The 26,258-nt window shown below is 35.9% G+C and overlaps 1 protein-coding gene across 1 annotated transcript; it reads left to right on the top strand.

Moving 5' to 3' along the window:
• Window positions 1–17,117: 17,117 nt before the first annotated feature.
• On the top strand, window positions 17,118–25,272 carry LOC138695296 (uncharacterized). The gene is made up of 2 exons (XM_069819725.1): window positions 17,118–17,607; window positions 24,448–25,272. Exons 1-2 carry the CDS (start codon window positions 17,200–17,202, stop codon window positions 25,195–25,197), a joined length of 1,158 nt encoding a protein of 385 aa, XP_069675826.1. The 5' UTR covers window positions 17,118–17,199; the 3' UTR covers window positions 25,198–25,272.
• The last annotated feature ends 986 nt before the right edge of the window (window positions 25,273–26,258 follow it).

Raw genomic sequence — 26,258 nt, 5'->3', positions numbered from 1 at the left:
TTAAAGGAATTATGACTGTTGGGGTAATTAGTTGTCTGGCAACGTGGTAATTACGGGTGGGAGTGAAAATTAGTGAGAAAATTCACTACAACGAGCTTTGAATCAAACGTGACAGCAATTACAAGACCTCATGGCTACAACTTGTTGCTATTCACTTTGAAACGGAAATAAGTACAAGACTACAAGTGCACATAACAAGCTTAATCTTTGGGAAACGTTTTTAAAAGGACATAAAGTTAACTAACTTTTCTTTAACACAATTGCTTCCAAATTATCTCAAAGTGGGGGCCAACGAAACTTTATCTCTAACGTTTCTTGAGCACGCTCATATGAAAACAAACGTACGCAAGTCGTAATTTTCGTTCTATGTTATAATTTGTGTATTTATAGCATATCTATTTTGCTGCAAAATTTAAGAACCTGTTTTTTGTATTTAAATATGAGCGTCTTTCTCAAACAATGTGATATCACACGAGGCATTTATCACTGTCCACATTTATCCGTTTAATGGTTACAGAATAACAATTCACCAATAACTTATTCTTAATCTCATATTTAATTTCGTGTTAGTCAATTTAAACTCTAATTTAATAATAATAATAATAATAATAATAATAATAATAATAATAATAATAATAATAATAATAATAATAATAAGATAAAACTGTATCCTATTGTAGTAGCGTCTTCTGTGTTGTAATCGTTAAGTCTGCCAATGAATTCGAAATTCGGGGCTTCAAACCCGGTGGAGGGCAATAAGAATAAAAGTACGTATCACGAATTATTAAGAAGGAAAGTAAATCTAAGGTACCTTCTTAGGACATAATACATATGAAAATAGCACTTTTCCTGAATGAGAGGGTTTGAGATAGAATTTATCGACCTTTCCTCTCACATCTCCAAATTTACAAATTTAAAATTAGCACTATGGACCTATACCAGGTCCACACCTGTGGAGTAACGGTCAGCGCGTCTGGCTGCGAAACCAGGTGGCCCGGGTTCGAATCCCGGTCGGGGCAAGTTACCTGGTTGAGGTTTTTTCCGGGGTTTCCCTCAACCCAATACGAGCAAATGCTGGGTAACTTTCGGTGCAGGACCCCGGACTCATTTCACCGGCATTATCACCTTCATATCATTCAGACGCTAAATAACCTAGATGTTAATACAGCGTCGTAAAATAACCCAATAAAATAAAAAAAACCTATATCAGTGACCTACGATAGCTTGGCCTTGCATCTCAGAGAGCAACACTTCTTTAGAAAATTACAGAAAAGTATGACATGGACTCGGAAGAAATATACGTTTACACCAACACGGCATCACTTATGAGGCAACTAGGACAGGAGATAATAGGTAGGTTGGCCAGTTCCTTTCCCCTTTCATTGCATACAAGGTTTCTACATTTGTTCTTTCGGAGTGTTAAGCAGTTAAAATGCATGCTACCAGATGGTAAGCCATCATCTGTAAAATTACGATCTTATGTATGAAAGATCGCTTATAAGTATGAACATTTGATACAATACAGGCATTCTTTATATTATTTTACATAATTTTTATGGCATTTCAATTGATATTTTACTCCATATTTTGAACATTTTTAGTCCATATGCACATATTTCGCTATTTTATTAGGCTACATATAAATCTTAGTTCTGATATTATAATACTACAAGACGCGTCAATGAATCGGGAGATTTTCCAACACTGGTTTTGCTGCTTCGGCCTGAGTTTCGGGGATGCCGCTACTGCCATCTTACAGCGCACTTTATGGCGTTTAGTTTTAACGGTGCAGTGGTCTGAAGCACAACGTGCTTTCGCTGTCAGAGCATTCTACAAAACAGTGACAATTTTTTTACAATTCAGCGTGAGTTTTTAAGAGATTTCGACATTTGTCTCTATCACGTCAGGATCACATACTTTCAAAACATGGTTTCGAAACTTTGAACCTACTGACTCTACACTAAAGAAGTAAATTGCTAGGGTAGAAAAGTACTTGCATCCGAGAATGTTGCGCAAGTGAGAGAGACCATTGAACCACAGTCACGAAGCTTGAGCTGTGAGGGTGCTAGGAACAATAGACTGTGCAAGTACTATTTGGCATTGTCTGTAATGAGGCGATAGTAGCGATCCTAGTGGTTAGCAAATATCTATGGATGCATATTTACTACGTATTGAGCTCTCGTGACTGTATATACTAGACTGTGATTGAACGGAGACCACGCCGCTCGCGCGTCGCCGCTCTGTGTTATTCCAGGACTATTCTATAAAGCCCTGGTGTTACTCGGGCTGAAGTCAGCGTTCGACGAATTTTACATAAGGATCTCCACTTTTGCCTTATACAACTTAAGTTACTCATGCTCTACACGAGCATGACTATGAAAAGAGAGCTAATTTCTGCCAGTGAATTTGCAACTAATTAACCAAACGAAGACCTTGTAAACAACTTATTGATGAGTGATGAAGCTCATTTTCATTGTCAGGGTTTGTTAATAAACAAAATTTCCGCTATGGTGTGCCACGAACCTAACAGAAAAAGGTAAATCTTGAAAGTAAGTTTTCCTTACGAATAACTGAAAGAAGAACAAATACATAAGCCTATATGTTGATTGATCCCCTTATTTCTACGACAGAAATGAAGTAGCGTTCACTGAATCCATAAGGAGCCAATTTTGGCTGGTCCAATTCTATAGTGAGGGTCACATAAGAACAATTCTTAAACAGATAATACTGCCGTCTTGTCAGTGTTGCTAACTGCTACTAGGTATCACACGATCCTACGTACTAAATGACTTATTTACTTACCATACTTTACGTTGGAAGGTTATTCTAAATAATTCAATAATTTGTAACATATTTTCGTAGGTAAACTATACGAGAAAGGGATCAACATATTAGGTATTTTGTCTGGCAATACGAAATTGTTTGACTAAACAATTGACTCACGAGACCTAACCTAAAAATATATTTTGTTTGACCACATGAAATTATTAGTACTAACTCCGAAAACGTACGGTCAAAATACCGCGGCCCTTCAAAATTAATCAGTGGGCAGGTCATATTTCATATTAAAACTCAAGAAAAGATGTTTGTGATAAACATGCGAGAATAAATTTATTTGCCTAGTTCCTTTCAAAATCTTAAAAAAGATTTAATAACATAATTACAAAATTTTGACTATAGTCTTGAATTATAACCACAACGCAACACACAAAATAACTATTATGTATTAACATTAATACTGGTATTAATTAATTATTAGTATGTTTAAATTTCACTAGCTTCCTGTAACCGGCTCAGAAATCTAGTACAATTTTAATTTCATGGAACTCCAGTACCGACAAATATTATCGATATTTGTCTCAGCTGCCAACATACCAGTTACAAAATCACTACCATTTGTAGGATTTGTCAGTATCGAAATTTGAAACGAAGTTGGCAAAGAAAAATTCAACCTGCAAACTAGAAAATCACCACAATACACTAGCATATGTAGTAATGGGGGAAAAATGGTTAGGTTTCAGCCCAGATCATGGCCCAGATAGGTCGGCCTTATAGGCTTTGACATTAACAACTTTTGTCAGGTTTACTACGCAGCCATCTAGTTGTTACATAAGGAGTCACGTCATAATTCCCATTTGAATTGCATTAGCGACTGTACTGCCATCTCGTGTTCGTTTACGGGGGACGGGTGGCGATCCTGGCGGTGCAAACGATTTTAACATAGCGATGACCCATCTGTTACATATATGACCTAGGGCAGGGATCGTCAGCTCAGAGCACGCTGGGGCTAGAGTCTCTTACCAGCGGAAAACGTAGTGCACCATGGTGCACTCGTAGCTGCTAGCGGGTATGCTCTCTATCTCTCCCTGCTGCACGACTGTGCACACAAGACGGAGCCGCGTACCCTTTGCACATTTCAGCAAGTGCTGACGACCACTGATCTAGGGTTTCACCCTTAGGGTATGAAGTAAGCTGACCCGGACTATAGTGTATGGAAAGAAAAGTATGGTGCTAGAAAGACTTTTAAACTACTATATTTATCCTCCAGGCAACGTTAGAACCTTGAGCTGGCTCCATTGCAGCAATAAAGATTTTGTTCTTGACCTGTACGAGGCTATACATTCACAAAGTTTAGCAGATACTCTGACCCAGCAAGACTTCCCTCGCTTCTGGTTCTGTTGTCCAACATAAACATTGCTATCAGTGGTGGCTTCTAGACACGCAATACATTATCAAATCTTGTATCTCACACCATCCAAGAACTTGCTGTTTCAAGGAAAACGGGGCGACTTTGAACTAGAGGCTGGACTTCACTCACAACTGCTTTCTGTACAGTATTTGTGTCGTAGATTCTACTTCTATGACCAGTTTTCAAGTTACCCTGATTTAGGTTTCCTAAATCTATTTTAATCTTTCTTAACAAAAATAATGGCTAAAACTCTGAAACGGGTAACAACCGGTTCTTCCTGAAGGTTTAAAATGAAGCTAGCTTCAATATACGTAGCATAGAAGTAGGTAATAATATTCCATAGACCAAACAGAGGCAAAATATGCACGTGTTATTAATTCTCTATCGAGTAGACATAATTGGATATATAAGATAAACATTCATTTACGTAATCATGTGCTTTTCTTGGCCAGTGGCTTTAAGCTGAAGCATTGAAGGTAATCTACCCATATGACACAATTATAATAAATGTTTCTATGATGCTATCACGAAAGCGTTGTGACGTTCATTCAATGTCTCTGAAGATGCAGAAGTTAGAACTCGCCATTAGGACACTGAGTAGGACGATCTTACTCTAGTTTTTTAACGGGAAAGGCAAGCCACAGATTGCAAATCAAGCTTTCAAGTACAGGGACATTATTTTATTTTACTTCAATTTTTATTGTACCTGAGTTTTTGAATGTACTTCACTTTCACCCTCTCTACTAGTAAACTTCTAACTGTCCTCCCCACAGCACCAAGCGTATAAGTCAAAGTCGCCTGAAGGTCGTAGTAAACACAAACAGTATTGAGATAGAAAGTTCCAGAAATATGTTCGCGTTTTCCAGTGACGAAAGATTTTTCAAAATTGAATCATATTTTCGCACAGGTACCGTCGTCCGTTTGCCTACGTCGCATCTCGATTTCCCTCACCCGCAACTGTTCAAAATAACTTAAATAAAAGTAATTGTCATGTGTTTCCCCCCTTTCTACGATCCTGCGACATAACCACTTGGACGGACAGTAGACAGCATGTCGGAGTAATTTTATGTGTGCGGGTCGGACAGAAGTGAAGACTGAATTCACAGTACGTAAGGTACTCTTTTACATAATAGGTATAGAATTATTTCAACAGAGACTGGTAATTGGAATTAGATGCAATAGTCTACAGTGCGATAATATGCACAAAAGAACTGAAGCCTGTATCTAAATGAACGGCCACCATTTTCAAAAATGTGTTTAAATATCCATATTATGATTATTTTTCAATTTAACTTCATTCTCTATATTGTACGCTAATGTGCTGTAGGCAGTATAATATACACTACATAAAGAATACGTTCGCATGGATAACTCAGTTCGTGAGTAAAAACACTTATTGTTAATAGGCCTACTGTACTCTATTTTTATTAAACAAAAACCTAATGAAAATTATCAAACTCAGAATTACGATATCTCCTAGTTTACGTAAATGGATGAACTACTTTTCTTCCCTCCTATACTTAGTAAAGTGATTTGTTTGTATTTTACGCCAGAATATTCGAACTTCAATCGTGGAAGTGGGTGGCAATCGGTGTTTCCGGCTATGAACCATTAATCCCAAGGTATAGCCAGGTTAATATTAAAAATGTTAGTAAAAATAAAATGATGTCCCTGTATAACTCCCTACAAAGTTGATTTGAATAATATCGAGAGGAAAATTGTTCCGGGGCCGGGTATCAAACCCGGGACCCTTGGTTAAACGTACCAACGCTCTACCAACTGAGCTACCCGGGAACTCTACCAGACACCGATCAAATTTTTTCCTCTATATCCACAAACCTAAAAGTGGACTGACAACCGTCAAACAACCAACATTGAGTGCACACTAACTCTGTGTGACTTAAATTGTGGTTTTTTGTTAACGAACAGTGACATGTATTGTGTAAATCAAGCTTTCAAATATAACTCCCTGTAAAGTTGATTTGAATAATTTCGAGGGAAAAATCGTCCCGGGGCCGGGTATCGAACCCGGGACCGTGCTTGACGATTGTCAGCCCACTTTGAGGTCTGTGGATATAGGAGGAAAAATTGGATCGGTGTCTGGTAGAGTTCCCGGGTAGCTCAGTTGGTAGAGCGTTGGTACGTTTAACCACAGGTCCCGGGTTCGAGAACAGTTCCGCACACCTTTTCCAAGAATTGTGCTTCGCATTACACTCGATAATGAACAAGCGTTGTTTTTATCATGAGCACCATTTTTTTTTGCATTCAACTGGCCACTGCTCCTCTCACTCAAACGTAATGACACAGCGAAGCTCTGGACAGAGCATGCGGGAGATGCGCATGCGCGGACATGTGACAGCAACCCAATGTTGCATCGAAATCACGGTTTCCTGCTTTGTCAGGGCCACATATATATATATATATATATATATATATATATATATATATATATATATGTTCCGCGAGCTCACCCCATATTACTTGCACATTAACAGGTAATTCAGAGTTTTTCCTCAGGGATAGATAATGAGTTAAAACCTAAAATTTATTCTTCCTGCGATTTGTAGTGTTTTTGTACGTTATGGAGTAAATATTTTTTATTATCCATAGAAATTACTTACCGAAACGTATAGTCTACACTGTACTGTACTTCAACAATCAATAAGAGCCTTTACAGACTCAGTATTTGGAATATTTAGTAATAGGTTTAAATGTGCAAATGATCACATCCGAGGTCTATAAAACCAATCTAGAATTAATTCTATCTTAAATATAATGCTAACGATAGGCACGTGGCATAGTTCGCCGCAGTTAAATAAAACTGTTCCCTCGCATTAAAAATATCTACGCTCAAAAGTACTAGGTAGTACTGTAGTATCGAGACTGGGGTACTTACATCCTGGTCGAATGAAAATTCCAGCAAAGGACAAATGTTGTACTCACCTGAAAAACAAAAGAAATACACATATATCAATGTCTTTAAACCATAGGTAAGCCTGTAAGAAAATAAATGTAGATTGTGGAAGCAGTTTCCATTGCAGTTGGGTAAGAAAGAAATACAGTAGGGAAGACTGTTATACCTTGAAACACTTTTCACATTTGATTTTTTTTTTTTTAATTTTGGGAAATGAAAATTTTTTAATGAAATAATGATTGAAATAATTATTGAAGATTCCTTTACAACTTCCTGTATGTATTTTCCTATTTTACAGATCTATTAAGGTTGGAAAAATATAAAATGAAGGGATATGTAATGTGTTCAAAGGCACAGCAGGTTCATTTACCTTGGAACATACTCTCTTGTAAGTTGGAACATATGGAATATAGGTGGGAATAAAGCTGTAAAAACTGACAATCATATTTGAAATGTATTTTCCATCATAAACCAGAGCAGGTTTCTCTAACTTAGATTTTATTTCCTGGAGGAGCAATAATTGCTTCAACAGCTTTCTTCAAGGCATCCTGATCATTTGGACGTCTCTTAACTCCAGACTTACTTTGTGACATGTCCTTAAAATAAAATAAAAAAAAAACAAAACCCATAGTGTCATGTACCGTGGTACAAGATGTTTTGGGTTTAAAGATACAAGAGGGTGCACGTTTAATTAAATATGGCTCCCAAAACTAGAGATTCGAATAAATCATGGAAATTAAAATATAGGCCTATTATTACTCACTAGATGATAGCAATACATCGTACTTGATTGATAGTTACAAATACAATTTGGTTTTGTGTTAGAAAACATATTCAATGAACGAAATGTTCACTTTTGATACTGAAAAATTGTTTTGTCGACAGAACTGACACTTTGCAATAAATCAAACAGAAACTACGACCAGAGATACTTAGCGGCTTTCTCTACAGTCTACTTCAGTTTGAGTCCTCTAGGTAGTAGCAAAAAAAAAAAAATGTTCAAATGTACACTATGCTAAAGGTACAACAGACTCCCATAATGTATAAACAATAAAGCAGTTCATCATCTTTATTCATTAGGTTGAGATAAATGCAATGCAATCCGTGGCGCGAGAGCCCACGGAGGACAAAGACCAACTAAACGGCTGCTTGTCTCACGTTCCCATACCTCAGCAAAGGTGAACGATAATCGAACGAGTACGAAAGTAACATTTTGTCAAAACCATGATTTCCCTAGCCGTTACAGCAGGTTTTCGAAACCGGATTTCTCTACTTATCATAGATCCCAAAATTTATCACGATGCTGGTTGGGTATCGGTACCATAAACTGACCGAAATTTCGTGAGAAAATGTCCTGTTTCATTAGGTCTCGAACCAGTGCTTATTCCTTAACGCGAGTCTAGGCATGATGCCTTAAATAAATACACAAAATATTGAAATCATCAATATTCCATATAATATACGAATACGCACCTTCGAACATTTGCAGAAAAATATAAAGATTAAATAGAATGTTTTAAAGTAAAATCTGACTATATACCCGGTCACTTAACGACGTTTTATCAACTGAGCAGTTATTTAGAACATCAATAGACCTGTGATAGCACAGTAGTGTTTTAGCGATATGAATTAAAGTATTTCCAATGGGTTTGTCTAACTTCCGTCTCAATTTTGAGAAAAATTTTAGGAAAAGTTCAAAACTGGGATCCAGGCCAAGTAAGATTCGAACCCACGCCTGGACGCAGTCTAGGACTACGAGTCTCTTTCGCTATTGCGTAAATGTATAATAATAATAATAATAATAATAATAATAATAATAATAATAATAATAATAATAATAATAATATAAATCCGTCGCGCTACAGCCCCTTTAAGGATCCAGACCAATCTACCGTCTGCTGGCCTCCCGCCCACATATCAAAGCAGAGGTGGACGATCATCAACCAGAATGAAGGTATCCTACGGTTAGCACGATTATCCTCTCAGCCGTTATAGCTAGCTTTCGTAACTGGATTTCACTATCATAGCTCCCCAAGTGCATCATGATTCTGGGTCGGCACCGGTCCCATACTCTGGCGGAAATTTCATGAGAAAATTTCTTCCCCCTAAGAGTACTCGAACCCGCGCGCATTCTGTAGTGCGATTCCTAAGCAAAATGCTTTAGACCACGACGCCACGGCGCTGAACGTAAGTGTATAAACAGTTACATATTATTTCTTATGATTAAAGGGGATCATGAAATGTGAACAATTCCAAGTTAAATTGTCACTTCAAAATGACCAGAGCAAAAATGTCCAGAGTAAAACATACAAGGGAAAAAGTCCAGTAAAAAATGTCCACATACAAAAATGTCCATAACAAAATGTCCAGTATAAAAATGCCCGCATTCAAAAATGGCTATAAAGAAGTCCATAATTGGAAAAAAACCATAATAATATTTTTACAGAAGCAGTAACCAGGAGAAAGAATACAATGTAAAATATTTTATTGAGATTGCTAAGTGACGTACCAAATTTTAAATCAAGAGTGACAGAATGGCTGAAATTATACTATGTTAAAAAAAAAAAAAAGAAAAAACTTTCTAGTACACAATGGCTTTTCGTATCACTTTCATTCAAAGAGCAAAAATGGTAATAAATTATATTATAGTATGTGGAAAGAAACATATGTGATGCGGGATATGTGACCAATGCTGATATGGATAACGTACATGTAGATGAACTAAGTGGACATAATTTTATTTTTTTATATAAGTGGACAATATTTGTGGAAATTTAATTTTTATGGACATTTATGTAAGTGGAGATTTTGCTAGTGGACATTTCTGTTTGCAGACGTATTGAAATGGACACTTTAACCTCCAACTGTGTGAACATATTAAAATATATAAACAGTGATCTCAATGATATTCGATTATTTACAAAGTAGCTAATACATAATTGATCCAACTGGAAAAAAGATATTATACAAAAATATGTTATAACAAATACAACAAAATTAATCATATGATGTGAACAAAGAGGAAAAACACACGATGAAATTAACGTTCGAATGCCTAACTTGTAATCTGCGGGCAACAAGAAAAGCAAAGGAATATCCATGAAATAAAACGAGCTCTCCAAAGCTTGTCCAAATGACAGACGATATTCCCTTCATCATACAATAACCATCTCTCCTTGCTAATGCACCCATTCTTTCTTATACGATGATAGACTGAAGTGAAGCACTAAGACAACTTTAATAGCAAAAGGATCGCCTGAAAAACTGAGGCGGAAGTGAAGAGATAATACTCAAATTGAACTTCGGGAGATTACGGTGAAGTGAAAGGGATTAAATGGCTTTATAGGTAGAGAGGGCGGTAAAAGTTACGCGAGCAGCGCTCAGTCGCACAATCAAGCGAAAGCCTCAGATCACACAGTCTGAAAACGAAGAAAACCTTACATCAATATAAAATTAAATTAGATTTTTTATTTTACTTTGTGTCGCAACCCATATTCTATGAAAAAGTCATGCAGATGGAATCGTTCTGAGGAGGCTGCAGAAGTCCCAGGGGAACAAGGGTACGTTAGTCGCTGATTCCGTCGGAACTGAGTGATGTGCGTATGAATTGACTGATGGAATCAAACAGTGAATTAGATACTTACACGAATGTGATCCTACGGACATCAACAATAAAATTATTCTTCTGAAAAAAAGAAGTGGTACGCACAATAAGCCTCGAACTGATGTGCAAACGTTCCGGCCCTTTCTTCGTAAATGAAAGAAGAAAGTTACTAGATATACAGCGTATTCCATGTTGTTTCTCAGCGCTGAGCAATCAGACGGTGTTCCCAATTTCAGCTATGACGTCATTGATGATCCAGCGCTGTAGCAGCGCTTCCATCAGCTTCCGCTGTGTCCATCAGTCTCAAAGTTACTTAAAATATACCTACTTTTCTTTCCTTCAATTGATAATCCGATATACTTAATTTTTTAGGGAAATGGTCCACAATTGAAAGTGTCTTGATTTTTCAAAAGAAAGCCATTAGAATTCCATGTAAATCAAACCATTATGAACACTGCCGACCACTTTTCAGACAATCATAGATATTGACAGTCATAAATTTGTACATATAGCTATATGATCTAGTACTTTACACTCGACATAATAGCGACAATTTTTTTTATTTCAAATGTAAATTTATTAGAATTATTACATTCAGAAAACCATAAAAATACATAGGTATTAAATGTAACAGAAACAAAGATACATTAAAAAAACTGTTATAGACATAAACCAAGAATGAACATTTCAAATATTTAAATAAAACGGAAAATATAAATTAAATAATTTACCCCGTTATGAGCAAACGCTCGTGGTGTGGAGTGCCACTCAGTAGTGGCCAACAGACATGATCATGAAGTTATAAATAGTGAAGAAATTAATATTCCATACTGTAGATTACATAAGAGTAACACAAACTTGTGTATTATGGGGATGAAAATTATATAATAAGGTTTCCAGTCAATATAATTTACCAATCAATAGCTTTAAAACTAGATTTTATAATAGGTTATTAAATAATCCTTTTTAATTTATTGGTAAGATTTTTAACGCAAATTTGTATGAAATTGTTTTAATAAATACATTTAATTAAATCTAGTTACAATTAAGGGTGAAGTGTTTTCATTAACTTAACAGTTCCAAATTATTTCATGTTTTCATTGTTTTAATTAAATTTCATTGTTTCAAATTATATTTGTGTTTTTGAAATGTATTATATTTTTTCAACGTATCTTTAACGAAGTCTAGGCTATTACTTTATGTCTAATGGCCTAATAAATTGAATTGAATTGAGTTGAATCAGCCGCTATCAATGAATCTGATTGTTTCTCGTAAAGAGCGGGAATTAGCAGATTGTTACAGTGTTCTATATTCTGCTGTGTTGTTTGTAATGAGCACCATGTGAAAAAAATAAGTTCATGGCTTATGACCGAACCACTGGATCAAAACATAAAACGTGTGTATTCTTTCTTATTTGAGCGAGGTGTCTATTCAAAACTTCGCAAATCTTGCTAATGCTAGTTAGCACATACAAAAACTCTCGTAGCCGCCATGTTAGCCCTTGAACCGAAAACAGTTTTTTTTCCTACTTCGCTGCAGCATGACGTCAGTGATGTCCATACTGCCGATGAGATTCTGAGTAAGCTGGGCTTTGCTCCTATTTCGCTGCAGCGTGACGTCATTGATATCCATCGATCCGATGAAATTCCGAATACTCTGATAGCTAATCTCCATTTGGGACTTCATTTCCAGGGAAAGGGACAAATTATTTTGTGTATGTGTGTATTGCATTTCTGCCACTATACCTATGATAATTCTGGGAAGAAGGAATCAGACGATATTGAGATATAAATCATATGCAAAGTCTAAGAAAGAGGAAAGTAGAAAATAGGAAAGTCTGGAGAATGCTGGGTTTACAGTGAAACACTTTGTCGTGAGCAGGAAACTATGAATCAATGGTTATGATACAAACTTCTACTCATATAACAGTTACAGAGCACAAGACAGGCATTTTATAAAGGATACACACACTAGGGTGATGGTGGTGGCGGGCGCGGTCACGATTGACGAATAGTTGAAGAAAACTTCTGTTGTGGATAAAAAGCTGCAGATTGGGGTTTAGAACCGGTTAACTACTGTAAGTTCACAAGCATTATTATTTCATTAAGAAGTCATTTTTAAGAAGACAGAATGTCAGTTTTAAGAAAGAATATGATTTTTAACAAATATATATATAGTTTCAGGTTTCTAATGGATATAGTTTCACGCTGTAAGTTGTTGTTCTTGAGGATAGGTAATTATAATATGTGAATGATTTTTTACATCCAAAACCGCAGCCGTCCACTGAAACATAAGCTGTTTTAAATAATGCATTATGTATTGTACGCTTATCAGTTATATACCTTACACATAAAACACTATATATATTGAACCATAACTGATAGAATTAACGATTTCAGACGTTATTTTTTCTATTTAAGCTCCTCTTTACCCCCTATTTCATTGGCCTCCTTTTTAAACACCTTCCACGTATATAATATTGTGGATTAAAGAAAAGGCATTAGGCAGGTCTGGGGTTTTTGTAATATCTGATAACTAGGGAACGGAATTTGGAGCAGTAAAAGCTAGTATTGGCATCTACACAGTCACTTGTTTACAACCCCTTATTACAAGTCCTCCCCTCCATGTCATACTCGCAGATCTCTGCACGTCAACAGCAGGTGAACGGGACAGTTGTCACATAAGAACGTCAAAATGCAGGTTTGTAGTTCAGAGTAGTGAAGTGCGGGTGCATTGCCGAAAGTGAAACCAACTAACAATACAAAATTGAAAGACTATATTTGTAAAAGCTCAGATCGAGTATCAAAATTCAGGAAACAATTCCCCAAATTGTCGCTTTCCCCATGTCCAGTTCTTAAGAGATGGGGGTCATGGTTAGAAGCTTGCAATTATTACGCACATCACCTCAAATCTGTGGAGAAAGTGGTCCAGTCTTTCGATCCCGATGACGCGGCTGCGATTCAAATACACCAGGAACTGCTAAATGATAGAACAATCTAAAAAGAAGTCATGGATATTAAGTCAAATTTTTTATGTTTACCGGATGCCATTGTTCGATTAGAATAGTCAGGAGTAGAACTAGTTGAGCAAATAAATATTATGAGGACTATTGTAAATAAACTGATTGCAGTAGAAGGTGAAGTAGGAAAACGTGTTGGTGAAAAAATGAACAGAGTTTTGATTAAAAATGATGGGTACAGTATTCTAGGTCGGATTTCAGATGTACTAACAAAGACGTGTCCCAATGACGTCATTCAGCATGTGAATTTAATTGACGTGTCTTGTTTCAAGTACTCTCCAATTGTCTCTGCAGATGTAGGGCGGAGTTTTTCCTTGCAACAGAGCAAAATTGTATTTTGAAAATGATATTTACAATTTATTATAACAAGGCACAGTAGGAATAATTGTTTCATCAACAAAACATAACATTAATTGAAAATGCCATTTCGTTTGGTTCTACACTTTGTTCAACATTTAATGATACTGTATTAGGCTAGTATGTTGCAAATATTGAAGTATATTGCATATATTATAAATACTGTAGTATACGTTGCATACATATTATCATATTTCATGATATTGTAAATAAAGGTTTTAATTTAACACGCTCCTGACAGAAAAACACACATATTCAGAGGCGAGTTCCATACAGAAGACAACTCTCTATCAACCATCACATTTCCATTGACACGCGAGGATGCAGAGGTTGATATTTAATTATGTATATTTGTAATGTTGTTTATTGGGGTCTTGTGCGTTGCCACGAAAAACACATGTAGTTCAAAATGAAATGCAGAGTATGTCTGTAGGCCACTATATGTCATTAAACTATTCCATATGTTTATTCTGCAATACGTTTACAGAACATTGTGTGTAAGTTTGTATGAAGTGAACTGTACTCGTCCATGCAGCTCGCTTGACAGTCACTGAGTTACGAATATCTATACTACGTTTCACCATTCGTTATAATACTCCAAATCCCTATCCCTGCTGATAACTAATGAGTAACTACACTACTAGGCAAATTCGCTAATATATTTCAAGTAAAAGTGTGGTAACTTTCGATGAAAAACAAAGTATTTTAATCAATGTATTGGTATTTTTAGCGACGGGAGAGCAGCCGTACTGGTCGAGTAAAAATAAAATTACTTCAGAAACCATATGTCTATGTTACATAACTCTGAAAAAGGTAGTTCAAAGTATTATCTTCTCATATTTATAAGCTAAAGAACAGAACACTCGAAATGCAGATGAGACTGATAAACTGACAGTAGAAAACATTTTTGAGGTGCAGAATGTGTAACTCCAAACTCAATCTACTGATTTCTGCTTCAGGAACGGTTTACAAATATTTGTTCAAATAAATCTTTAATTTATCGAACCAATTTGATGTTTACAGAATTTGAAGTCTTAGAAATAATCCAATTATATAAAATAATGTTATTAACTTATTTTCATAAAAATTGGAAAATTCTTGCAACATGCTCTCACAATTGTTACTCTTATAAATAATCCAATTACATAAAATAATGTTATTAACTTATTTTCATAAAAATTGGAAAATTCTTGTAACATGCTCTCACAATTGTTACTCTGATAAATAATCCAATTATATGAAGTAAAGATATTAAGTTATTTTCATAGAAACCGGAAAAATCTTGTAACATGTTCTCACAATTGTTATTCTTATAAATAGTCGAATTGCATAAAATAATGTTATTAACTTATTTTCATAAAAATTGGAAAATTCTTGTAACATGCTCTCACAATTGTTACTCTGATAAATAATCCAATTATATGAAGTAAAGATATTAAGTTATTTTCATAGAAACCGGAAAAATCTTGTAACATGTTCTCACAATTGTTACTCTTATAAATAGTCGAATTATATAAAATAATGTTATTAACTTATTTTCATAAAAAATGGAAAATTCTTGTAACATACTCTCACAATTGTTACTCTGATAAATAATCCAATTATATGAAGTAAATATATTAAGTTATTATCATAGAAACCAGAAAAATCTTGTAATATGTTCTCACAATTATTACTCTTATAAATAATCAAATTATATAAAATAATGTTATTAACTTATTTCTATAAAAACTGGAAAAATCTTGTAACATGTTCTCACAGGTGTTACTTTTATAAGTAATCCAATTATATAAAATAATATTATTAACTTATTTCCATAAAATCTGGAAAAATCTTGTAACATATTCTCATAATTTTTACTCTTATACATAATACAAATATATAAAGTAATGTTATTACTTATTTTCTTAAAAACTGGAAAATCTTGTAACATGTTATCACAATTGTTATTCTGATAAATAATACAATTATATAAAATAATGTTATTAACTTATTTTCATAAAAACTGGAAAAGTCTTGTAACATGTTCTCATAATTGATACTCTTATAAACAATCCAATTATATAAAATCCTCTGAGATTCTGGCTGATATGTACATCTATTATGAGGCAGTAGGCCTACATCTCACTTGATAATTTCAGTGGAAGAACAATTGTTTATATGCATCTGAAGTCTGAGTAGGGTAATATGTAGCTAGTAGGCGATGTATGCAATGGAGGAGGAAAGGAACTGGCCACCCTACTGCATTATCTCCTGGCCTAGTTGCCTCATAAGCGGTATCTTCTTGGTACCACTTGCGAGGTTCAGACTGTCTTCGAACAGTTGACTAAACAACAACAACAACAACAACTTATTTTCATGAAAACTGGAAAAATCTTGTAACATATTCTCACAATTGTTACCCTTATAAATAATCAAATTACATAATTTAATGTTAACTTATTTTCATAGAAAGAGCGAAAATCATGTAACATGTTCTCGTAATTCTTACTCTTATAAATAATCCAATTATATAAAGTAATGTTATTAAAAAAACCGGGAAAATCTTGTAATATGTTCTCACATTTAATTGCTTCCCTATAATTATTGTTTGTATTCGTAAACTTTTAAATTAAAATTTATTCACAGTACATGCAGAATATTTGCCAATTAAGGTGTGAACAATGACAACTGTTGACGAACAAAGCCGCTGTATCAGCATCATAATACAAACAGCCAGATATCCCCTATATTTAAATAGTAAAACTCTGCGACTAATTATAGAAACTTTAACGGGTTATTGACCTTAAGGAAGCAATTTCACAGAATGGAATTAACTGACACTCCTGGCTGCGACAGTGCAATTTTGCAACTGCGCAGGAATAATGAGAGACAAGCAGCAATTGCCAAGGCCAGCGAGAGGCAGGAATAAAATGTGTGCGCACGACCTTCGCGCATGTTTGCGTGGGTCTCCCCCTCTGCAACCATGAGACATGGCAACTACATGCCTCTTCGTCAGTTGAGTTCAGGTCTTGCGTAGGAGCTGCTGTTTTCGTTACGAATATTTGTATAGTTGCGGTGCATTTCCATCAGTTTGTCGAATATTTTTCTTATAATTATCTCTGTGTGGGACTGTGATGGAGTGGTCTAATGAGAAAAGCATAGAGTTCATTGAGGACTACAGGAATTATTCCTGTCTCTGGCGGTTCTCAGATCCGGATTATAAAGACCGTCAGAAAAGGAGGGATGCCCATCAGTTTTTGGCTGAAAAGTATGGGCTGGGAACTAGAAAAGCAGTCATCAACAAAATCAAAAGTTTTAGGTCTTACTTTCATAGGCTTCACGCAGAAGCAAAGAAAAAGAAATCAGGTTCTGGGCGAGATGATGTAGTTTCTGAACCCATATGGTTCTTATACAAATATTTACTCTTCATTCTGGATGGGGAGAAGAATTGGTGTGGAAGAGAGACATTCAACGTTCCTAAGGCTGCTCAGTCTTCACAGATTGCAGAGGACGGGATTTCGAGAGACGATGTGATAAACGAGGTAATTATTTTCGTTAGTTACAATTTTGTAAAATAAGATAAATAGATAAATTAAAAGACAGAGAGGGATATGATAATAAAATCTATACAGTTGGGATCGTTATAACATTTCTTTAATTTTCTTTTTTAAGTTTTTCTGTTTTCAGGGCATTTATAAAATTGTCTAGGAACATGTTTAAAATATTTACCCTAATGGCCTTGTTTCTATATCTCTCTCTCTTTCTTCTTAAACATATACATTTTGACATATCGAACAATTTCCAATATTTGGAAAGTGTTCTGTAGTTTATACCTGTCTTGCTGAAGCTAAAACAATAAAGTTAGGCATATCTAGGCCACATTTGGTCAGTGAAATTTTTTTTTACAGACGAGAACTTAATATACAGTTTCAACTTTCCTTTAACAGGTGAGATTTCTATTTACAGTACAATTGAGAATTCAGGAATCATCTCGCACCCTCGGCTCTCTTCACTGCGCATGTGCTAATCATCTGTGCCCCGATGTAAGCATAAAATCGAGCTTTTACAAGGAATGTGACGAGGTAAGTCGGTTAGTTGAGGGGATATCTAAGTGACGTGAGGTCGAGGAATATGTGAAAAGATTGCAATGATTTAAAATCCTCCGGTCGGCCTGGGTAGCGCAGTTGGTATAACGCTGGCCTTCTGTGCTCGAGGTTGCGGGTTCAATCCCGGCTCAGGTCGATGTCATTTAAGTGTGCTTAATTGCGACAGGCTCGTGTCAGTAGGTGTCAGTAGATTTACTGGCATGTAAAAGAACGCCGGCACACCGGCGATGCTGATTAACCTCGGCAGTTGCGAGTGCCGTTAAATAAACCGTAATTTAAATTTAAGTTTTTTTTAAGATCCTCGGCCTCACGTCACTTAGATATCCCCTCAACTAACCCACTAACCTTGTTACATTCCTTGTGAAAGCTCGATTTTATGCTTACATCGGGGCACAGAAGATTAGCACATGCGCAGTGAGGAGAGCCGAGGGTGTGAGATGATTCCTGCCTTCTCAAATGTAGACTACTGGAAATATAAATCTCACCTTTACCAGCATGGTCAGAAAAAAGAAATTAAACTCGAGTTTAAGACTGAAAATTAGTATTACTTAACTGATAATTATTTTTACAAAATCTTAATTACATTAGAATATTATGGATTTATTAATTTGTCCTACAGAATAATCTCTAATGTTGGCAATTAATATTTGAGGAGAAAAATTCGCTCCGGCGCCGAGGATTGAACCCGGGTCCTTGGTTCTACGTACTAAGCGCTCTGAACACTGAGCTACGCCGAATTAAATCCACAGCACCGGTGTGTTTCTCTTTGTGGCCTGACTCCAAGTTAGGTATATATGTTGACGTATATGTCTAGTGTCAACCGCCATTATATTGTCAACATTACAGAGATTATTCTGTAGGACAAATTAATAAATCCATAATATTCTCACAGCCAGCAGTGCATCATAACTGCGAAATCCCGGCCACATAAGTCACTCAACTGAGTGCGCTCCTAGTATAATGGCAGTTGACACTAGACATATATTCAACATATATGCCTAACTTGGATTCAGGCCACAAAGGGAAACACTGAAGGAGGAAGATTCGATTCGGTGCTGTGGATTAAATTCGGCGTAGCTCAGTGGTCAGAGCGCTTGGTACGTAGAACCAAGGACCAGAGTTCGATCCCCGGCGCCGGAGCGAATTTTTCTCCTCAAATATTAATTAAGTACATTAGGTTTAATATCAACTCATAAAAATAATTCCCCTGTTACTTATAAACAGACTGTGTATTATTAACACACTTATCGTCTACACCTGTGGAGTAACGGTTAGCGCATCTGGCCGCGAAACCAGGTGACCCGGGTTCGATTTCCGATCGGGGCAAATTACCTGGTTGAGGTTTTTTCCGGGGTTTTCCCTCAACCCTATATGAGCAACTGGTGGGTAACTTTCGGTGCTGGACCCCGGACACATTTTACCGGCATTATCACTTTCATCTCATTCAGACGCTAAATAACCTAAGATGTTGATAAAGTGTCGTAAACTAACCTACTAAAAAACACACTTATCGAAGTTAACTACAATGGACATTAATTGTCTTCTAAACACAGATCACAATGGGGTTCAGTACAGACCGCATTCGAAATCAACCGAAGCGATATTTACAAATACGTCTTGGTGAACAGAATGCATAGTCAGGTAAGTCGGTCTCGGTTGCGTAGCCGGTATAGTGCTGGCCTTCTGTGCTCGAGGTTGCGAGTTCGATCCCGGCCCAGGTCGATGGCATTTAAGTGTATTTAAATGCGACAGGCTCATGTCAGTAGATTTACTGGCATGTAAATGAACTCCTGCGGGACAAAATTCCGGCACACCAATGACGCTGCTATAACCTCTGCAGTTGCGAGCGTCTTTAAATAAATCATAATTAAAAAAAAAAGAGCGAGGTAAAAGACAACATAGTACGTAGTACAGTGCGGTCGCGTCACACTTGATCCGAAGAACTAGGGCAGGAGCAAGCCTGTAGAGCGCGAGGTAATACGCTGCATTTTAGATCCGCAATCGCACTCACATAACTTTCATTAATTAATGCCATGCACACTATCATCATTCTATTTCATTAACCTGTGTTACAGTAGTTGCTGAAAGTGGTGCACCAGAATCTATTGTTCTGTAACATACATAACCACGTAAATGAAACTGAGAGAAAATGATTAAATGTGGATCAAAAATACCGTTAACAATGTTTTGTAAAACCCAATTACAGAAATTCACTCGACTTTCGTTGTCCTGCGGCTGTAATTCTTGGACTACAGTAACTCTGTAAGATTTCAATTTTAAAAGTTTAGTCTAACTATGTGCTGAAGTTTGTGATACGTCTATTTCTTGTGCAACACGACGTAAATATTTATTAGAACGTTCAAGTGATACACCAATATCAAGTTTTGCTTCTGTTAAAACCCTTCGTTTTGGCCTACGATTTCAGAATTCAGCGATCCCGTTTGTCTTCATCTAATGATAAGTTTTCGAACTGCACCTCTATTTGGAGGTCGAATATCAGGGAATTTCTCTATAAATTGCGTGCACACTTATCGGCATGAATCTGTTTTGACGTAAGTTTGGTACATAAATAATCGCTGTTGTAGAGTAAACTTTTCAGCCGGCATTTAAATTATCTAAACACCTAATTTAATGCACAATACATAATCTTCGAATGTACGTATTTAAAAGAAGTACGCCAGCACACACGTATTCTATCACTAACATCTCAGACTGTACTAAGCTGTGGCAACGACCGGTAACATACAGGCCTGCGAAGCCTTGAAGCATGAAGCAATCAGCGGTTGGGATCTTTCCACGTTCTTCGGATCAAGCGTGATACGACCGCACTATATAAATTTGAAGTCAATTGACGTGTATGTGAAATTTATGTTTAAGTAATTCTTGTCGCCATAATGAGAGTTTACTGTGCACACTCACACACGCAATACACTCACAATACGTTCGTTATTTTCATTTCCTATTAAATTAAGTGAGAAAGAAGAATATAAATAAATGATAACGAGCCTATATTATATTTTATCATAAACCAAAATAATATTATTAATATAGCTGATCATTCATTCCATTGGCCTACTTTAAAATACAATATAAATTATAAGAAACGTCACAATAAATTATTTTTTCCCACATTGTAAAAATACTCTACAATAATATTAATAGTGCAATATTGATTATGGTCATAATGAACTCAATGGAGTTTGCTACCGATCTATTTGCAAAATCTTTGGTTTCGTCTATTACGACCAAAATTTTGTTATCTGTTATATATCTATCACTTTTTATAGCAAACTTCCGCATATTTTTTTGTAATGTCGAATCATTTGAATCTAATCTGTTTTTCAACTTTTATAGGAATTATTTATGCAAGAATTTTAAAGTTTTCGAAATAGGATAGCAGGACGAACAAATGGATGACATAAATCTACAAACATTTCTGTTTGATTACTTGGAAACGATGACGTAAGGATGTTTCTTTCTGTTCCTCCACTTGTAAAATTTTAAGCTGGTTATTATGTCCTTCAGAGTTGCAATGCTCTTGTATCAACCGTCTGTGAACACCGCTGATTTTTAGATTACCGGTACGTAAATTGCAATGAATAATTCCATTTTTTTCATATCACAAGAAAAATACTATCTACCAAACTACTGTACAAATAATAATAATTTGTTAGTTATAGAAATCTGTACTTTTGTCATATTTATCAACTTTTGTATCACAAATCCTCTACCGTTGGTATAACGTCCGAACATCACGTCATTCCTGAAACATCTAGTTGTACACAAGTATACTCATTGTTTTCCCCCTTAAAGACGACATTTCTACCAAAATATAATACCTTGAGTCCGCTTCATTCAGGGATTAGTGTTAAAAAGTCTGCAGTCTATGTTATAATAAATGTTGAAATACTTAAAAGTATTGATCTTGCAAGGAACAGAACCAACATCAGATATGAAGTAGTCTATAAAACTGATATATTTAGGACTTATTGCTTTTCTTGCAGTTCTCTCTAGGTTCTGCATTCCTTATAATTTGCAATTTATTTTCTCCACCATCCGTTTAACAACCTTCCATCCACTTAAGAGTGAAGAGTACCTGGAGGGCAGTACATGTGAACTAAATCGCAACTCCTTCGAAGAAAGTTGTGAAATATGAATACAGGCAAGAACTAAATTTTAAGTAGTGCCTGTGTTCAATTGCATTGGAATTTTGATACCCTGAAAACGGACCTCAATTATTCAAATTAGTTTTTCACATTGTTGCGAGCCCTACTTGGCCTGTAAGTAAATTAAATACCTTTTTTTAGGGGACCCTAGCACAAAATCTGATAGAGTTTAAGCATTTGTTCATTTAATGGAAACGCATCGTCAGTAACAAAAACGTAGGCAAAGAGATTTCAGTCCCTGGTAAAGGTTCTTGTTTTTGTATTTCAAGTACGCCATCTCGTAAGAACCGCTTACAACAAAATGTTCTGAAAAACTCCAGCATCTTACATCCGTCCAGGCGTCCCTACACTCGCGAATTGGAAACAGTAATTGCCAGCAACAAGAGCGAATAGAATAGATTACACTAAATATCCCTTTGTAATTAAAGTAAGGATTGGCAGAATTTGGAGGACATTCAATGACAACGTGCTTTTCATCAAGCGCCACAGTACAGTCAGAAAAGTTCCATGTACTGGCACCCAAAAGTATTGGCACATTCAATGTTTTTCCTGTAAGATCTGTACACAGGGAAAATTTAAGAAAGTAATATATTTATTCTTTAATATAATGTAAAACTAAAAATCTTTCATTTAAATCACAACACAATACCGGTAACACAAAATAACTATTTACAAAAGAAATCCATTTTATTCTTAAAAATAAAGTATTGACACATTTACACGTAATAGGTCTCTGTAATGTATTTTCAGTATCCTGTGTGCATGCTATTAGCACGAATGAATAACCAAATTTCTCGCCGTTTGAGGGGAAATTTCAGATCATTCATCCAAGAACCTTCTGAAACTTTTCTTTATTAGACGGACGGCGCTTGGCCTTTTCTCTTCCAAGATATTCTCATAAATACCGGTACTCAATGGTATTCAAATCTGGGCTCTGTTGAGTCGTTATCTTGTTGGATACGGAAGACCCCATCCAGCCCGAGATTCTGCACACTGTGGGACAAAATATCCCGCAATACATCAATGAATTTGTGCTGATCCATTTCCCCATCAATAAAGGCCCGATTTCTAAATCCCGAGGATGCCATTCACCTCCAAACTATAATATGTCTACCTCCATGTTTTACTGTTGAAACTGTGTGTTGTAAGTCTGTGTTAGGTTTTCGCCACAATTTCCTCCGTCCTTCAGACAGAACAAATTGAACTTCGACTCGTCCAAGAATATGACAGAGTCCCAAAATTCCAATGGTTTTCTGGTACAGAAATATTTCTTGGCAAACTCAAAGCGTTTCTTCCTGTTTACCTCCGAATTAACGGTTTTTGCTGGAACACCTGTCATGAATATCAGCACTATTCAAGATATTCCGTACTGTCTGAGCTCATACCATCTTGTTACTGTATATGTTGGGATGTCAGCAGATAAAGATGCAGCACTTTTTGTAAGTTCCTTTTGGGCTAAACGTATGATGGTTCTTTTCTCTCGATATGCGAGTTTTACATGGGTGACTAGATCTCTGCTTGTTTCATGTGAATCCTTGTTCTCTGTGTTTACGTATTATAAATCTCACAGTAGAGAAGCTTATATAAAGTATTCTACCTATCTCTCTGTAGTTTTCTTCCTTGTGAGTGCAGTAACACAACTTTATCACGAACAGAGGATGAATGTTCATCTTTCTTCGGTCCCATGTTGACAGTACTGACCACTGGTAAACAACCCTTAATGAAGGTACTGAAACATGACCTTGTGTTTAGTGCAGTTTAAATGATAGAAACGTACAATGGCGCCACTGTAACAATATTTTTTTGGCGTTTCTAATACTGTATTTTAATTTATAGAAAGCTTGTTTATAGAGTCACTGAATAATGTCGTAATTAAAATTATTTAACTACATTGTCTTTGCCCAAATATGTCAACTGCATTATCAATTTTCTTAAATTGAACCCAGTACTACAACAAAATGGGTGCTAATAGTTTTTGGATCCAGTTCAGTCTTTAACCACTCCACCTCTGATGTTGGAAGCTGAAAGGAAATAAATACTGTACAAATATAAACATAATGTGTTTTTAATTTCGAAATAACAAACTTTTTTTTTTACTTTTCTATTATAGACTCTACTACAGGATAACAGTGATGAGGAGGAGCAACAGATTGATGAGTCGTCAAATAGGTCCTTAAACTCCGTAGCAAGTACGCTACAGACCAGTCGGATTGATGACAGCAAGAGACTTGTAGTTGGAGATAGTAAGAAAACTGAATCGATGAAAGATAGAAAAAAGGCAACACAATTTCATTCTGAGGAAACTAAACTAGTAGAAGAGGCTGTTTACATGCTCCGAAATATCACACAAAATATTAAAAAACGAGATCACTTAACTTCTTTTGGGGAATATGTGGAAGGACGCATCAGGAACTTAAAGGAACCACGGTTACAGGCAATTGCTCAAATGCGAGTCAATAATGTTCTTTTTGAGATGGAAATGGGCCAAGATGTTACAGTAGGCCCATTTCCTTCTAGGTTTAAATCTTCTTCTAATTCACACCGATACCCTGAAGCACCTGCAGCTACTGGTCTCTACCCGAGTTACCAGACACCTGTAACACACAACCTATCTGCTCAGGCTCAACTCAGCCAAAGTGATCAACATGTGACAAGAGATACCTCTGCACCTGGGAGTGTTTACCATATGGATACTTCTTCACTAGCCGATTCCCGTATCACGTCAACTCCAGGACCTAGTAGTTCAAACTTGAGCTCTGAAAGTCTTCGTTCAATTGTGAATACCACCAACCAAAACGATAGCGGAAAAGATTTCACATTTACTTACTCTTCAGATCTTCTGGAGACAGAAGATCATTGATCATACACTGAAAATTCACATTATCAAATGCCTGAACGTAGTTATACTGATAAAGTAGATTTAAAATATGTTAATAAAAAAGCATAAGTAACAGCAATAAATTGTTTATTTGCCTTCCTCTCCCTACCTCTACATGCCATATTCAGTACTGATAATCCAATCAATCATGAATAATTTAAAGCAGATATAATTCGCTCTTCTTTTGTAAAAAGGGGACAACCAACAAATCATTAACTTTACAGTACAAACAAAAAACTTATCTTAGCCGAACTTCTCTCTTTGTTGTAAATGAATCATTTGAGCTATCAAACTCATATAATGCGAAATAACAACTATTCTGAGTTGCAATAATGACATCTTTCAGATTTTAAGCTGTACTAATAGTTTTTTTTTTTTTTAGAAAAATCACTTGGACTCTTTTTATATAGCTGGGGCGAATTATTAAGCTATTTCTGAGAAAGGGATTTGATTACAAAAAAAATTACTAATACATTAAATTAATAACAAAAATAACTAAAAGATGAGTTTGTACAGCCTTTCGCAATCCCCGGGAAACTTCTTGTATAATATGTGAAATAGTAAGAACTCACACTTGAAAAGCAAATCTTAAACTTAGAAAGCTGTAACCAGTGACTAAAAACCTTAAACTTATAGCCAGTCTGGTAGATGCTGGAACTGCTTAACAAAAAAGTACTGTTTTAACTAATTTCTGTCCCAGTGAACAGTAATATCATTTCAAAACCTGATCGTGACATCGAGCAAAATTTTTGGACCAGCTTAACAACTTAGGCCATGATTATAGTATCATTTCTTCCTTTAAGATATTTATTTACTCATCCAAAATGAGGGCCTTTTCCGTCGCTTCCATTGTGGAATAATCAAAACAGCTGCAGTAATAGCTACAACCACGTCATCAAGCGTCGACATTGCTCTTCGGACTGGATAAAAAATCCCATTATATGCGTAGGAATATGTGATGGAAAGAAGATGTGCGCAAGAGAAGTTGGAGCCTTAACTGGAAACTGTTATTTGCTTTTCAATATTCCTGCGCAGTTGAAAAA

This window comes from Periplaneta americana, chromosome 2 (assembly GCF_040183065.1).
Source record: "Periplaneta americana isolate PAMFEO1 chromosome 2, P.americana_PAMFEO1_priV1, whole genome shotgun sequence".
Taxonomy (NCBI): domain Eukaryota; kingdom Metazoa; phylum Arthropoda; class Insecta; order Blattodea; family Blattidae; genus Periplaneta; species Periplaneta americana.
This window is presented reverse-complemented; position numbering and strand designations above follow the sequence as displayed.